This window comes from Hyperoodon ampullatus (genome assembly GCF_949752795.1).
Source record: "Hyperoodon ampullatus genome assembly, chromosome: 2".
Taxonomy (NCBI): domain Eukaryota; kingdom Metazoa; phylum Chordata; class Mammalia; order Artiodactyla; family Ziphiidae; genus Hyperoodon; species Hyperoodon ampullatus.
In genome coordinates, this window is record NC_136915.1 from 40,833,263 (window position 1) to 40,850,899 (window position 17,637).

General features: G+C 44.6%; 1 protein-coding gene across 1 annotated transcript in view; it reads right to left on the minus strand.

Annotated features, from left to right (window-relative positions):
* The window catches only part of LOC307064267 (putative selection and upkeep of intraepithelial T-cells protein 1 homolog), a gene marked incomplete at both ends in the record, with an annotated part of 146,249 nt that extends 129,554 nt beyond the window's left edge, over positions 1 to 16,695 (minus strand). The window contains 2 exon segments of the mRNA XM_079720745.1: positions 15,710 to 15,841; positions 16,653 to 16,695. Of these exon segments, the coding sequence (XP_079576871.1) occupies positions 15,710 to 15,841; positions 16,653 to 16,695 (175 nt within the window).
* Between the last annotated feature and the right edge of the window lie 942 nt (positions 16,696 to 17,637).

The following is a 17,637-nucleotide window of genomic DNA, read 5'->3' on the forward strand; positions in this document are numbered from 1 at the left end:
GTGCAGTGGTTGAGAGTCCGCCTGCCAATGCACGGGACATGGGTTCATGCCCCGGTAGGGGAAGATCCCACATGCCGTGGAGCGGCTGGGCCCATGAGCCATGGCCACTGGGCCTGCGCGTCCAGAGCCTGTGCTCCGCAAGGGGAGAGGCCACAACAGTGAGAGGCCCGTAAAAAAAAAAAAAAAAAAAAAGAATGTTCATAGTTGTATGGTCAGGCCACTCGATGGCTGTGCTCTTGCTCTCTGTACATCCCCTGCTCCATCAGGTCCTGCCTCACCTACACGCTGCTCACATGACTGAATTTCTTACATACTTGCCCAGGCCCCAGCTAATGATTGTTCTAGCTTTAGATAAGAACTCTCCACTATGCTTATCAAAGGGGTGGTTAGGGGCATGCCCCTCTGCTGGTTTCCCTGGTAACCAATGAGCCCACCTGATATCAATTCCTCCTATAACTGGTAATCTCCCCCTGCCCCCCGGGAGTGAAGACTGCCACCATGTCCTGCCCTGCCATCCATAGCGCATGGTGGGGTGTGGCTCCAGGACCTTGCTTCAGACGTGTAAGCTCCCCCATCCATTAAACCACTGATGTGTCTGTTGCTGACTCCAGGCTCTTTCTTCAGTCTTGAAGCTGGGCAAGTACAGACCTTGCAGGCCTGCAGAACGCAAACCAACAGTAATCTTATTCGTAATAGACAAAAACTAGGAATAGTCCAGGTGCCCATCAACAAACAAGTGTGGTGTATTCTGACGATGGAATACTACTCAGCAGCAACAAAGAAAAACTAATGATACTTGCAGCAATGTGGGTGAATGTCAAAATATTATGCTGAATAAAAGAGGCAAGACACCAGAAAATATGTACAGTATGATTCCATGTGTATGAACTTCTAGAACAGGCAAAGCTGATCTATGTTGTAAAATGGTAGAGTGGTAGTCACTGGAGGAGTGAGGGGTTGCCTAGAAGGGGTAAGAGAACTCTCTAGGATAATGGAAATGTGTTATAGGACACAAGTAACAGGCATATGCATTTTTCAAAATTCATTGAACTGCACATTTTTTTGTCTACTTGTTTCACTGTAGTATTAAATTATACCTTGATTATAAACACGGGAATGATTCTACTGATTACCCCCATTTTTCAGGGGTGGGGAAAGATAAATTAGTTGATAATCAGTTGGCTCAGAATAGGAATTTTTCCACTTCCCACTAGTTTTTTCTTTCCCTTGGGGATGTTTACCTGTCTCTATGTTACATTAGAATTTCCTTGACAATTACCAGAGCCCATTCCTGAGGTATGAGTGGGAAAGATACAAAGGATAAAGGCGAAAATATTGACTTGGGGAAAGCTTAGAGAATTTTGTTTTTGAACATTGGCCAGAAGCTATAGTAAAACACGATATGTTGTTCGCGTATGAAAAGATTCTCAATAAAGAAAATCCCAAGGAATTGCAAAAATAAAACAGAACAAAAAACTCATGGAACTGATAAGCAGTTATAGCAAGGTTGTAGGATACATGGTTAATATACAGAAATCAATTGCTTTTGATTCTATCTTTGCAATTTCCTGTGAATATGTAATTATTTAAAAATTAAAATTCTTAAGTGGAAAAATTTATCTACTCTCATAAACTACAAATATCTGTAACCTTGCCTACTTTTGATAAATTAAAAGCTGATAATTCATTGAATGACATCAAGAATTGCTGCTCCACCCTATGAGATTTATTGATGGGATGTAAGCCAAGAAATCCACAAAGATATCTGAAAATTAAAATAATTTATTTTAAAATTAACTTATACCGAAACACACACATCTGCAGCCCCACCTCTCAAAGAAAATTACTAGTAATGTAAGTAGCTTTTGGCAGGAAAGAGCTTTTTGCAAGAAGGAGCTCCCTACGGGAGGCCTTTGTCTTGTCACTAACCTTAAACCAGGCACCCCCATCTCCAGCCCTAGCACACCTTTCACATCTTTTGATCACACAATACCTTGTCTAATCTGTTGGTTCTTTCTGTAGATCAAAGAAGTAGAAATGAAGAATAAGTAATTAACAGATGACCAGATCTCTTCCCTAGCTTCCCATTCAGTAACCTGGTGAACAAACTGTATGAACAAGACAGCATCTAAAGAAAAAGTACAAGATATCAACAAACCTGCACACAGTGGGGGATGGAGACTACACTGACCCCCTATCTCAATAATGAACTGAGATTACTTCCCTTTTTCCCTTTAAAAACTTTCATGGGCGAGCAGGATCTTCGGGGGTGGTTTTGGGGGGACACTGAGTCCACCATCTCCCCAGATTGCGGGCATTCTGATTAAAAGCAACTTTCCTTTCTACCAACAACTACTTCTTGGGTATTGATGTACCAGCAGCAAGGAGCCAGTCCTGATTCGGTATCTGCAACATTTTGGTATATTTTCATCCAGTATTGCATGTGTGCTAAAAAATGAGTGCTTACAGACTTTAGCATGCATGAGAATCACCTAGAGAATTTGTTAAAACACAAAACACTAGGCTCCACCCACAGAGTTTCTGATTCAGTAGATCTAGGTAGAGTCCAAGCATCTCTATTTCCGAGAAGTTCCCAGGTAACGTTGATACTATTGATATAGAGACTACACCTTTAGAATAAGTGATAAACACCATAATTATATTCTCCTAAATAAAACTAAACTAAGTGAGAAATAAAAGATTAAGGCAGATTGTGCATTAAAATGTCATCTTTATAAATCATTGGTATAAAATAAACTTAGCATATGTGAATGGGTGGGTGGACAACCTAATGATGAATTCCAGTATTGGGCTGATTTATCTGCCCAATTACAGGCAGTGATAGCCTGGTCCCATTGAGACTGAGACTTAACTGCTAAACTTGCTTCATGGCTGAAAGCAATTGAGAACACATGTTTCCTGGGGTTTGCCTATTCCTTAGATAGATGGGAAGAAGTTTCAGGAAGACACATCTCAGTTCCTGATCCCAAATTTATACCACGGAAGCATGGTGAGTAGTAAGTGAGGAGGTAGAGAGAGGCCACGGGAATTACTCTAGTAACAGAAAAAGCTGCTTTCACAAGGAAGTAAACGTCAGCTGTTGGGAGAATCACAGCCCTTACAACCACCCCTGCCATCCCTCCTGCCCTCCCCCATTACTGTTAAACACTTAAGTCTTTCCAGGCCCATTGTTGTCAATAAGTTATAAGGATATCCACGTACATCAACTGGTATATCTGCGTTTCTGGTTATTTGGCTAGGAATAATTCCTAGAAGTGTGAAATTACTGGACTAGTAATTTAAGGCTTTTCATACATATTGTCCAGTTGTCTTCCAGAAAGGATGCAGAGATTTACACTTCCGCCACCGCTACTCATGGCACAGTACTGCAGTGTAAGCAAGAAATAAACCTCTGTGTGTCAAACCAGTGAGACGAGAGTGGTGTTCAGTGTTTTAGAAACATTATTTTGATGTATACTCACTGCTGCCCAGTGAAATGGGAACTATTATTAACACCACTTTACAGTGGCAAAAACAGGTTTTCAAACAGGATTGTTTGAAATCACACAGCTGGTAAGTAGCTGAGCGGACACTCAAATTTAGTTTCCTCTGGCTCCACTCATCCTGCTTTGGATCACAATTGGGTTGAAAAGAGATGTACAGAGATTACATCATGGCTTGAAGTCACGTGAGGTATAAGAGGCATAGGTTATATGAGAATCCTGCTGGTGAAGAGTCCCAGCTCCTTTAGGGCTCTATGTATTTATCCACTTATCATCTACTCATTAAGATTGAATTCCTGGGACCCAGGGTAGCCTGGCAGGGGAGAACATAGTCACTGGCAAAGTAGATGGCTCCTTAGGACAGCCTGGAAAAAGTCCTCCCTCCCCCTTTGCATGACACTCCAAAAGCCTTCCCACCTCCCCTACCTACTCCTTGGCCCTTTGCCAATGCCTAAGCCTTCCCAGCCATGATTCAAGGTTTCCCTCCCACCTCACCCTGAGAAATTAAAAGGGAATGGAAGATCAATATGACATACTTTCCTAGAAGCGAAATCTGATAGCATGAAAGTCTTTCACTCTAGAAAGAAAGTTCAGTCATTCTTTCAATAACTAGTTATTGACTATGTGTCTGGCATTATGCTAGGGATAATACGATGAGCAGAATCAGGCCAACCCCTCCTTTGTGTAGTTTATGGGAAGAATATGAATCTATGAGAGCACAAAGCAAGGGGTGTGTCCAGGAAAGTTCACTGGACAAAAGCAGCAGCATGTGCAAAGGCCCCACAGTGGAAGGCCATAGCATGTTGCCAGGAAACAAAAGACTACAGTGAGTGGAGTGAAAAGGAGGGAGCTTTGGGGCAAATGAAGCTGCAGGGTAAACCACATAGGCACCAGTGAACTGTGCTGACATTCCTGGAAAAACACTGGTAGGTTCTAAGCAGAGAGTAGGTTGCATGACATGCTCAGAGTTACATTTGAAAAGGTCTTTCTGGCTTTAGTGTGGAGAACGGATTGGAGGAGGGAGGAAAGGCCAGGTCAGTGGAACTGCAAGCACTTAAAAGTCACTTAAAAACACTCCCTCTGGCCTGCGCCAGGACACACCCTTTGGCAGGACATAGCTGAGGTGAGGACTTGACCTCACACTCAAGCAGCTCTAGGTCTTTCCCTCTGTCCACGTGTGTCTTTGGCCCATCTGCTGCTGCTTTGGGGAGACACCCCTTGGGACTGAGCCTGGTAAATAAACCCGGGCTTTCATAATCGTCTGTTCATTTCTCTAAGCAGCGATCTGCCTTTAGGGGGAAAATAGTACAGGACAATCACCTCCCCCCCACACACCCCCATCACATTTTATTTTTTTAACTTAAAAATCCTAAACCAGTTTTTAAAGAAACATTCTATATTTCCAGCAGAAAAGCCAGGCTACCACTGGGTTTATTCACAGCCAGGACTCCACTTCACACCATAAGTCACTATAGATTTTGTAGTCCCCATTTAAGTAGCAAGTGTAAAAGTGATTCTATCGGCTCTGATGTGGGGAATGTATGACCAGTGAGAGCAGTGGTTTATTCACTATAAAATCCCTACAGCAAGCACTAAAAAAGTTTGACTGAGTGCTTCCCTGGTGGCACAGTGGTTGAGAGTCCGCCTGCTGATGCAGGGGACACGGGTTTGTGCCCCGGTCCGGGAAGATCCCACATACCGCGGAGCAGCTGGGCCCGTGAGCCATGGCTGCTGAGCCTGCGCGTCCAGAGCTTGTGCTCCGCAACGGGAGAGGCCACAACAGTGAGAGGCCCACGTACTGCAAAAAAAAAAAAGTTTGACTGAGACTGACATTACCAAATCAAACATTCCTTTCCTTCTCAACTTGGTTTTCCTGAGGCTAAATGCTACACTTTATAGCTCTCATAATTAAATACAATCTTGATAGGGTCAAATCAATTACAGAAGACAATAACTTCTTGGCTTTTGATTCTCTGAAAAGCAATTTAGTTCTCTTTACCAAATAGGGTAACCCTTTAGCCAATGTCTTTATTTAGATCATGCAGTACATTTGTTAGGAACATGGCCAAGAATAGAGCTGAATGGTTAAGTCGCTAGAGACCTGCCTCTAGGTTTTCATAGTAGCGTCAACTATCACAAGTCCACCAAACATACCATCGTGCCTCCAAGAGATTATGGAAAATGTCTTTTTGAAATCCCAACATGAAAAACTTTGTCTGCTGACTCCACCACATATTTGATGCCAAAGAACTTGATTGTTCCATCAATAGATTCTCTTACATCTGTTGAAAATACAGGCAAAAGAGTGAGTCTAACACGACTTGAACCTCATGGTTCCCGTCATTCCCCGTGTCTCTCTCCCAGTATCCACAGTTCATCTTTAAGAAGCTGGGAGTCTCCTTTGATGTTTAAGTGTACAAGGGTGTATGCTTGCACTCCATGAATTTACCCACCTCAAAGGGAGACACCCTCTCCCCCGCCCCTGCTGCCCTCCACCCTGGGCTCCACATCCCTCCAGCCCTGTTGGGGGCTCTCTAGTCTCCCTCCCAGACCAGTGGTTTTAGATGATGTTGTTCCATGGACAACACCCTCTCAATTACCTCATACGCACAGACTCCTCTAGTCAGGGACCAATCCCCTCTTCTTGGACTCAGCCAAACCTGTTACAAAGGAGAGGCCAAGCCCAAATTTTGGTTAATTACAATGTTAATGAGAAGAAAAAGCCCCCAAGATTTCTTGCCTCACTGATTAATGCTATCCTTTTGCTTGGACTCTGTCTTCTCTCCTTTTCTACTAAAACCCTATTTATTCTTCCTGCTATAGCTGAAACCCAAACTCCTTTAGAAAGCTTGAATAGTATCCTCACTCGATGTGATGTAGTCCTCTTTTAGGTTCCTCATAAGCATTATACAAAGATTTTAGAGTAAGACATCCATCTAGGTTGACATCTAAATTGTCATAAATAAACCATTTGGTCACTCTGCACCTTGGTTTCCTCACCTGCAAAATCTCATAGGGATGCCCTGAGACCTACATCACACTATAATGTGTTTTGCCCCTGGTTAGGCTCTCAAAAGTGGAAGCAACCATCAGTATGATTTATATCTCTTACTGTAGTAATTAGGCTTGCTTATATTATAGTGTTTATGAATTCATCTTTGCTTCCTCGCCCACTTCCCACCACTCCTCCACTGTGAGCTCCTTGGGAGACAACTTCACTAATTAATCTTAGCTCAGCCTCAGAAAGAGGCTGGGATGGAGAGTGTTCATTCATTCCTAGATAAACTGAAGTTGTCTGGAATTCTGTGCTGTCCAATCCAGAACTCTCTACCTATATGTAGCTAAATATTTATATTCAAATTAATTAACATTAAATTAAGTTAAATTTTTTTTGTGTGTGTGGTATGCTTGCCTCTCACTGTTGTGGCCTCTCCTGTTGTGGAGCACAGGCTCCAGACGTGCAGGCTCAGTGGCCATGGCTCATGGGCCCAGCCGCTCTGTGGCATGTGGGATCTTCCCGGACTGGGGCACGAACCCATGTCCCCTGCATCGGCAGGTGGACTCTCAACCACCATGCCACCAGGGAAGCCCCTTAGTTAAAGTTTTTGTTCCTCAGTTGTACTAGTCACATTTCAAGTGTTCAATAGCCCTATGTGGTAAATAGCTACCATTTTGGACAGCACAGGTTTGGAATATTTCCATCATAGCTGAAAGTTCTATTGGAACACACTAGTCTAAATGCTAAATACAGAGACATACTGTCAAACAACAGCTCAGATTTCCAGCTGCCCACACAATCCCCACCGATGCTAAACACTGCAGGCAGATGGGGTCACACATAAGATAGTGTATGAAGTGCACCAAAGGCTTTACTCCTCATCACTAAAGGTAAACTGCAGTGGAAGATGCTGAAATCTGCTCTATTGCCCCAGCTTGTGTCCAACTCTTGATATTGCACATTCAAAGTAAGTGATTCATAGTGATAAACGCCTATGTTAAGAAAAAAAGATCTCAAATAAAGAATCTAATGTTATACCTCAAGTAACTAGAAAAAGAAGAACAAAATAAGCCCAAAGTTATTATAAGGAAGGAAATAACAAAGATTAGAGCAGAAATAAATGAAATAGAGACTAGAAATGCAATAGAAAAATCAACAAAACTGAGAGTTGGCTTTTTGAAAAGATAACAGAATTGACAAATCTTTAGCTAGGATAACTAAGAAAAAGGGAGAGAAGACTCAAATAAATAGCATCATAAGTGAAAGAGGAAACATTACAACAGATACTTCACTGGTGAATTCTACCAAATATTTAAAGAAGAATTACTACCAATCCTTCTCAAACTCTTCCCAAAAATCAAAGAGAAAGGGACACTTCCAGACTCATTTTTCAAAGCTGGCTTTACTCTAATACCAGAGCCAGATGAGGTCACTACAATAACAGAATATTACAGGCTGATATCCCTGATGAACATAAATGCAAAAATCCTCAACAAAATACTAGCAAACCAAATTCAAAAGCACATTAAAAGGATCATACACCACGATCAAGTGGGATTTATCCCTGGGATGCAAGGATGATCCAATATATGCAAATTAATAAAAGTGATCCATCACATTAACAAAATAAAGGATAAAAAATATATGATTAGCTCAATAGGTGCAGGAAAAGCATTTGACTAAATTCAACACCCTTTCATGATAAAAGAAAACCTCTTGGGCTTCCCTGGTGGCACAGTGGTTGAGAGTCTGCCTGCTGATGCAGGGGACATGGGTTCGTGCCCTGGTCCGGGAAGATCCCACATGCTGTGGAGAGGCTAGGCCCATGAGCATGGCCGCTGAGCCTGCACGTCCGGAGCCTGTGCTCCACAACAGGAGAGGCCACAACAGTGAGAGGCCTACGTACCGTAAAAATAAAATAAAAAATAAATAAATTTTAAAAAACCTCTCAACAAATCAAGTCTAGATAAAAATGTACCTCAACATACTTTTGTGATAAAAATTCTCAACAAGTTAGATATAAATGAAATGCAACTCAAAAAATCAGGTAATAATGGAATGTATTGTACCTTAACGTAATAAAGACCTTGAACTTAGCCCACAGCTAACAGAAGTATTCAACAGTGAAAAGCTCAAAGCTTTTCCTCTAAGATTAGGAACAAGACAGGGATGTCCACTGTCACCACTTCTACTCAACATAGTACTGGAGTCCTAGCCAGAGCAACTAGACAGGAAAAAGAAAAGACATCCAAATCAGAAAGGAAGAAGTAAAATGCCTCTGTTTGCAGATAACATGATCTTATATATGGAAAACCCTAAAGACGCCACCAAAAAATTGTTAGAATAATAGATGCATTTTGTAGAGTTTCAGGTTACAAAGTCAACATACAAAAATCCATTGTATTTCTCTACACTAAAAACGAACTATCTGAAAAAATTAATTAAGAAAAAATCCCATTTATAATAGTGTCAAAAAGAATAAAATACTTAGGAATAAACTTAACCAAGGACGTGAAAGATCTGTACACTGGAAACTATAAAACGTTGACAGAAGAAATTGAAGAAGACACAAATGGGAAAATATGCCCTGTTAATAGATTGGAAGAATTAATATTGTTAAAATGTCCATACTACCCAAAGCAGTCCCTAGATGAAATGCAATTGCTATAAAAATTCAATGGCATTTTTCACAGAAATTTTAAAAATCCTAAAATTCATATGGAACCACAAAAGAGCCCAAATAGTTAAAGTTTTGTTCTTGAGCAAGAAGAACAAAACTGGAGGTATCACATGTCCTGATTTCAAACCATACTACAAAGCTATAGTAATGAAAACAGTGTGGTATTGGCATTAAAACAGACACCCAAAACAATGGAACAGAATAGGGAGCCCAGAAGTAAACCCACACATATACAGTCAATTAATTTTTGACAAACACCAAGAACACAAGTGGGGGAAGGATAGTCTCTTCAACAGACAGTGTTTGGAAAATTGGATATTCACATGCAAAAGAGTGAAATTGGACCCTTATCTTACATCATGTCCCTCCCAAATCAATTCAAAATTGGTTAAAGCCTTAAAGGAAAGATTTAAAATTGTAAAACTTAGAAGAAAACAGAGACAATCTCCTTGACATTTGTCTTGGCAATTTTTGAATCTTCTTGCCAAAAGGTCAGGCAATGAAAGCAAAAATAAATAATCAGGATTGTATCAAAACTATTATATCCATTAAAGGGTTAATATACAAAATACATAAGGAAACCTTACAACCCAATAGCAAAAAACAAACCAAAAAAAACCAAAACCTAAAAACCCCACAAAAACCCAATTTAAAAATGGGCAAAAGACCTCAATAGACATTTCCTTCCCCCCTCCCCCCCAAAATAGGCAAAGTACTGAATAGACATTTTTCCAAAAAGGACATACAAAGGCCGACAGGTTTATGAAAAGATCCTCAACATCACTAATTGGAGAAATGCAAATCAAAACCACAATGAGATATCACATTACACCTGGTGGGATGTCTATTATCAAAAAGACATGAGATGGTGTTGTTGAAGATGTTGAGGATATACACCGTTAGTGGGAATGTAAATTGGTACAACCATTATGGAAAACAGTGTTGAGGTACCTCAAAAAATTAAAATTAGAGCTCCCATGTGACCTAGCAATCCTACTTCGGGTATATATCTGAAGGAAACAAAATCAGTATCTCAAAAAGATATCTGCACTCCCGTGTTCCCTGCAGCATTATTCACAATAGCCAAGATATGGAAACAACCTAAGTGTCCACCAGTGGATGAATGGGTAAAGAAAATGTGATATATAGATACACACACACAGACACACACACACACACACGGGAATATTGTTTTTCAAGAAAGAAGGGACTCCTACCATTTGTGACAACATGGGTGAACTTGAAGGGCATTATGTTCAGTGTAATAAGCCATACAGAGGAAGACAAGTACCATATGCTATCACTTGTATGAGGAACCAAAAAGAAGTTGAACTCATAGAAATAGAGAATAGAATGGCGGTTCCCAGAGACTGGGGGCTGGAGGAAATGGAGAGAGGTTTGTCAAGGCTACACACTTTCAGTTGTAAGATGCATGAGTTCTGAGAGTCTAACATAAAGTATGATGACTATAGCTAATAATACTGTGTTGTATACCTGAAGTTTGCTAAGAGAGTAGATATTAAGCGTTCTCACCAAAACAAAAGGGTAACTATGTGAGGTGATAGATGTGTTAATTAATTTGATTGTGGGACTAATTTCACAATTTATACGTATATGAAATCATTGCGCTGTACACTTTAAATATAGTACAAGTTTATTTGTCAATTATACATCAATAAAGTTGGGTGGGGGGAAAAGTACGACTAATTCTTGCAAGTCCACATCCCCACAGAATCTGTAAAGGAAGCAATAACGTGGGCTTACACAAAGCGACTTCTTAAATGCAGCAGACTGAATACTTCCTTTCCATGTCAAGGGCTAATGAAACACACACATGAATCTCTCCATCCTCCAGACTCACATCTTACTTAAAGTCAGGATAGTCATGGGCGTTCACCAGGCATTTTACACTTGACTACCTCATACAGCTGCTAGTCCTCATAACAGTCTCGAAGGCTGCAGGATTATTTTTACTAGATTAGAAAAGAGAGACTTGGAGAGGGAAAAGCAATTTGCCAAGGCCACACAGTAAGATGAGGAATAGAGAATCAAACCCAGGTTTGCCTGACTCCAAATGCCTGGCTCTTTTCTCTGGCTCCAGTTCTAGCTGAAACTTCCTGTGGGAAGGGCTCTGATCTCCACCTTCTTCAGAACAAAGACAGTTGCAGCCTGGAACTAGGAGGTGCAAATTCCTGGAGTTTAGCACAGATAGCACGTGTCTGTCTTTGTCTGATATCCACTTGCAAAATGATAACAAGCTGTTGTAGACAGATGGACTGAGAGTCTCTGAGATTCAGAGAGAATGTGTGCTGTCAAAGGGTAGAGAGGGTCAAAAAAAGACATCCACACAGAGATCTATAATTTGAGAGATTTATAGAAAGTCAGCATTTCAAGGAGTTTCAGAATATTTCAGTGAGATAGTTGGTGTCCCAAAAGTTTCAGTGAGATACAGAAAACTATAGATATTTGCATATTTCAGAGATATATTGGGAGACTTGATCAGAGAATGTGAAAAAAAAAATCAGAGCAAGATTGAAAGACTTTTCTGACACAATGGCTCCTATGTGCCAGGAATGTCTCAGAGAACTTTTGACATATTACTTCAATTGAAAAGCCCCGTGAATCCCTCATCTATCTACAGATATTGTGTGTGGAAGTTTAGCTCTGATTATAACATGGGTGTGGAAACCTACTGGATTCTCTGCCCAGAGGGACGGTGAAATGGAAGATGCTAAAATTTGTCCTATGTCTTCCCCCTGTGGCCATCCAGTGTACTGCACATTCTGAAAAGTAGGATCTTTCAGGGCCCCAGTCCCAGACCTGCCAGGGTCCAAATTACCTGCTCTACAAGTCTAGGCCTTAAAAGAGAATTCACACATGAATATCTCCCTTCTCTGAATTCCTGTCTCAATTTAAATAGTTATAGTTGTGTGCATTCATCCTGCTTTTGACACTTAACCACCAACAGAGCATTTCCCATGGATCCAGTAGTGAGCAAAGTGTTTTCTATTCTCTCCTTTAATATTCACAACAAGCAAGCCAGGTATCCTGAGCACTTGCCTACAGTCACACAGTTAATAAGCTGAAGTGTTGTCATTCACACCTACCTCTGTCTTACTTCAAGTCCCTCATTCTCTTCTGTGTTTCCACCTCTAATCTCTCAGCTGAATTCCCTTAAAGGAAGGCAACCAGGCTCCCCTTTATTTCTGCCAGTCACAGGCCAAGCACAGGGTTGGATAGACAGTATAAACTTGGTGAATGCTGATAATCTAAAACTAATTGATGGACTTCCCTGGTGGTGCAGTGGTTAAGAATCCGCCTGCCAGTGCAGGGGACAGGTGTTCGAGCCCTGGTCCGGGAAGATCCCACGTGCCGCGGAGCAACTAAGCCTGTGTGCCACAACTACTGAGCCTGTGCTCTAGAGCCCGCGAGCCACAACTACTGAAACCTGCAACAAGAGAAGCCACCTCAATGAGAAACCCGTGCACCACAACGAAGAGTAGACCCCGCTCACCACAACTAGAGAAAAGCCTGCGTGCAGCAATGAAGACCCAACACAGCCAAAATTAAATAAATATTTTTAAAAAACAAAAACTAATTGATGATTGATTGATTGATCATTTATTGATCATTATTGATCAATGCCTAATTGGGGTCAGTGACTGCTTAGAAAGCCAGATGGTTTTCCTGAATACTAACAGGCTCGGTGAGGCTACTGAGATATGATATACCTCCATTTGCTGCATGATACAAAGGCAATTTTTTTCCCATCCCATTTGCTGCCATCAGGATACAGAGGAGCCAGGAGCCCTACAGAAGTGGGTAAACTTCAAGATATAATTCCTGCAGAAAAAGGAGAAGAGGGATGAATGCCACAGACCAGCCAGAGCAGAGTCTTGGCCTCACACAATGGAGTCTAACAGAGCAAACATTACACACCTTACAAGGGGCAAATCTCTCCCTTGGTGAGACTCCCTCTCTCCAGTTGTTGAGACACAATGCCGACAGCTCCTTACAGGTGATCAGGCTTCTAGCTGCAGAATAAAATCCAGGTGGGGGGGCCTGGTCTAGCCTGGCAGGTAGTGAGCCCCAGCCAGGGTTTGGAGCGGTGGGAGTGGCCTGGAGAGCCTCCCAAAGCCCTGTGCTGGAGGAGGTCCAGCTTAGACATCAGGAGACTGCGCTCAAGTCTCGCTCCGACACACACTTGCCTTGGACAGAGACTGGAACTCGCTGAGCCTCAGTTTTCTCATATGAAAAATAGGACTGTAACTTGCTTTCCATGAAAAGAGAAGTAGCGCTTTCTGATCTCAGAGCCTACACTTTTAGCTGTGCTACCACATCCCATCAAACATAAACACCAATGTCCTTTGTCTGAGGTTTGAACTCAGCCCGAATTCTCCAACGCCATCTCTGGTTCCAGACAGAAAACTGGAGGCTGGAAGAACCTGAAATGGAACGTCACACAGCTTGAAGGATTGGCTTCCCTGGCTCTGGGGTCAGAGAGCTGTCTGTGCTAGCAACACTCCAGCCATCACACTATATTCTAAGACTTGTGTAAAGACAGACCATGAGGTCCTCAAGAGGGATTGGATCTGGTTTCTCTCTGAGTACCCGGTGCTTTCTGCACACACAGCAGGTGTCTGCTGGATGCTTCTTGAGGGAATTGTGAGGAAGGAGCCCAAGCTCTACCATTTCCGAGAAGCCCTGGGGCAAGATGATGAAGAGGAAAGAGGACTAACCTTGTAGCTGGCAACCTTGGGTGCCCATCTCAGCCCTGCCATAACTCACTCCGTGGCCTCGGAAAACTTGCTGACTTCTCAGAGCTTCTGTTTCTTCAACTGTGAAGTAGGGATAATGCCTCTTATTCCTAAGTACCACGCAGGGCTAGTGGGTGAAGATAGTAAGAGAAGGGTGTGCCATTTAGACTATAAAGTGTGGCATGGCTGGGACTCCTAATGCCCCCCCCCCCCAGCATCTGTTCTTCTCTGTTAATGAGTAAAAAAAACCAGAATCTTGACAGGGCATAGGCCACCCCAAATAGTGATAGCATTTCCTGTCTTTCCCTGTAGCTAGGTGTGATCACATGACTAAGTTCTGGGCAACAGGATATTAGCAGAAGTGTTGTGTGCCATTTCCAGGAAATGTACACTGGAATATAGAGGCAATGGTTGGAATACAGAGGCAATGGCTGGAATTCCATTTTAAAGAATGAGATGGAAGATGGTAGAACAGAAAGAAAAAAGGAGTTGAGGTCTCTTAAAAAATTATGAACCGCCTTACCGGTCGGTCCTGTTTTGTGTATCTCTAGACATGAACGTGAAAAAAACTTTCTTATTTAAGCAACTTTTGAGTTGCATGTATATCACAGCCAAACTTAACCCTAGCTGATATATGTGGTGTGGCTAGTGACAACTGGCATGGTTTTGAGTTTTTGAGTTTATGAAGAGCTTGCATGGGAAAGGAGGAAACTGATGTAATATGCATTCATTCATTTATTTGATGAAAATGTAATGAGGATCTACGGTGTGCCAGGCCCTGTGCCATGTGCTAGAGACAGAAGTGAACCCGATAAAGCCTCTGCTTTCCAGGAGTCCCCCACTAGCAGGGGGAACAGACAAGCAATTATAGCATAGTTGGTAGGAGTTATAATGGAGGGAGGGACAGGCAACCGTGGGTACCAAGTAACCCAGAATCCGGAAAAGGACATGACGGGGGTGGGGACGGGCTGGTGGAAGGAGCATGAGCCCTGGTCCCAGGCTCTGCCTCTAGTTGCTAATCCCAGGATCCTCTGAATCTCCTTGGCCTGTTTCTCGCGTGAGGCAGCAGAGAACTCGCCGCCTGTTTAGTCTCTCTCCAGCAAGATCCGGATGCTTGCTGGCGAGCGCTCCAGAGCCTTGCTTGGGTGGTTGCAGGCTCTGCTTTCTGAGGAGGACGTGGCAAGGTGGGTGGCAGTGGCCAGGCATGAAGCCACCCCCCGACCCCACTTGGGGCCTCTTGGGGCTCTGGAATTTGTCAGGACCAAGGACATCTCCAGGGGCCTGAGCGCTCTAGGTGAACACCAGGGCAGAGTCCCACAGAGCCATCTCGCCACACAGAGCACAGTGCCAGTGACAGCGCTCGTGATAGAGCAGCCCTGCACCGGCCGAGGGCTCTGTGCCTTGCACACACTCCTCAGGATGCCCCTGCGAGGTGAACTTCGTTATCCCCACTCCACATACAAGGACATGCAGGCTGAGAGCACACCTCATGCGTACCAGGGCCGGGCCGGGTCCAGGGGTGCCTGGCCTAAAGCTATGGACTCGAGCCCTCACTCTTCTCCCATTTTTCAATCACAGCTCCAGCTGGATCCCACTTTCCCCAGGACTCTTAGAACCGAAAGGCTAGAGGAGACCAGGTCAATAATTTGCTTTGTAGCACTTTAGCGCTCCAAGGTCATTACAAGCGATTCCAGACATCTCGTTTCACAGGTGAGGAAAGGCGCTCGCAGTGATGTGTGCCACGTGCATCCATGCGTTAGGGGTCACCAACGTGCTGGTGGCAGAAGCAAAGCTCTCCGGCTCCCGGGCCACACCTGTTTCCTCTGCGCCACTGCTGCCTTCTGCCACTCGGGCTCAGCTGTTTGCTCTTTGATTGAGCTCCGGTTCCTCATAAAAGTGACGTCTGCAGAGAAGACAGCCAATGTCAGGCACTCACCACCCTCCCGCAGTCCTTTCCCTGAATCCTCGGGGAGCCCCCAGGCTGCTCGGGGTCTTAGCTCACAGGGACCCGTCAGAGCCACTGCCGCCCTAGCTGCGGACACAGCCAGGAAGAGCCCAGTGTGGTCAGTGCTGTGAAGGAGAGCACATGGCCCCCAGCCTGGGCACCAGGAAAGGCAGCAAAGAGCAGCCAGAGGAGAGGAGGGGAGACAAGAAATGATCTCTTGGTCAGTGGCCCCCCAGCAGCAGCAGGACGGGCAAGGGCAGTGCAGCCAGGGCCTTAAACACCCTAGTCTCGTGTGCCGGAGCAGGAACCCTCTGTGCAGCCTCCCGACGGGCGCTGTCCAGCTTCCATGCTCCAGACCTTGGCCTAACCCTCTGCTGGTGTCACTCCCCCTTTTGAGATGTCCCCAGCCTAGACCATTGTTTTCCTTAAGTCACCAGGCCCTTGGACACACATAAAATTCTGCCATAGACCCTCTGACACTCTTCTCTCTTGGCTTCACTAGAGGGTGAAAGGAGCCGCCTCCTCACCCTGTAGATGGGGAAGAAGAGGGGTCGCCAGGTCACTCCAACAACTTTTGGCAAAGCAATTGCCACGGGGCTCTAGTGCGGTTCTAAGAAAGTTTCGGCTGGTCCAAGGAGTGTCCTCCAGCCAAAATGCCCGTTATGTGAGCCACATGTCCTGCAGGAAAGGGCATGCACGGAGTCAGCTGGGCTCAGTCACTGGCCGAGAGCAGCCAGGCAAGTGAGATTTCAGGGCGAGTGTTCAATACCTACGGGGTCAGCTGGGGCAGCAGGGGCCCTGGGCTTAGCCATTGCCACGGCCTCTGTGGCATGGCTCCCTGAGCGTCCTGACTCACTTTTAGAATTGGGGTAAGGGTACAAGGTACCTGTTATATTGTCCTCACCCATTCGACCTCAGCCAAAACTGAGACAGAAAGTGGCCCGGGCTTCCCTGGTGGCACAGTGGTTGAGAGTCTGCCTGCCAATGTAGGGGACACGGGTTCGTGCCCCGGTCCGGGAAGATCCCACATGCCGTGGAGCGGCTGGGCCCGTGAGCCATGGCCGCTGAGCCTGCGCGTCCGGAGCCTGTGCTCCACAATGGGAGAGGCCACAACAGTGAGAGGCCCGCGTACTGCAAAAAACAAACAAACAAAAAAAGTTCTGTGTGTTCATCATCACTACCCCACAGCACTTCCTAGGTAAGATACTAGTCGTGTGTGTGTGCCTGTGTGTGCGTGTGCCAGTCACACCTGTGCCTGAGCTGTGGCCCAAAGCCAAGGGCTTCTTCCAAGCTCTAGACCATGCCCAAGTTTCCAGTGCCAACCCCACCCTTCCTCTTGTCTTGAGAGATGTGTTTGCCAGGTATGTGGGGACAATGGCATAGAAGCCACAGCAACTAACTCTGAGCTGTGGGCTTCACATCTGCCCCCGGGGTCCTGGAGAGCCCTGGACCCAGAACAAGATCTCTTTCCCAAGGCCAACATCAGCTAGCAAGCACAGGTGCTGTCCCTCAGAACCTTGGGCCCAGTGGGCTGCCGTGTGATTTCAGAGCCTCCCCACCCCCTCACCTGGGAGAGGAGCCAGGCTGGTCCACATCCTTGACTTGAGCTGTCAGAGACCAGGCCAGAGTCACACCAGACTGGGGAGCTGAGGCCGAGACGCCAGGCCCTGGAGGTTTCGTCCAAGCCAGGCTGCCCAGGTAGGGGTCTGGCAGGGATCTTTTAATAAGGAATGTGTTTGACTTCCTTCCTTTTC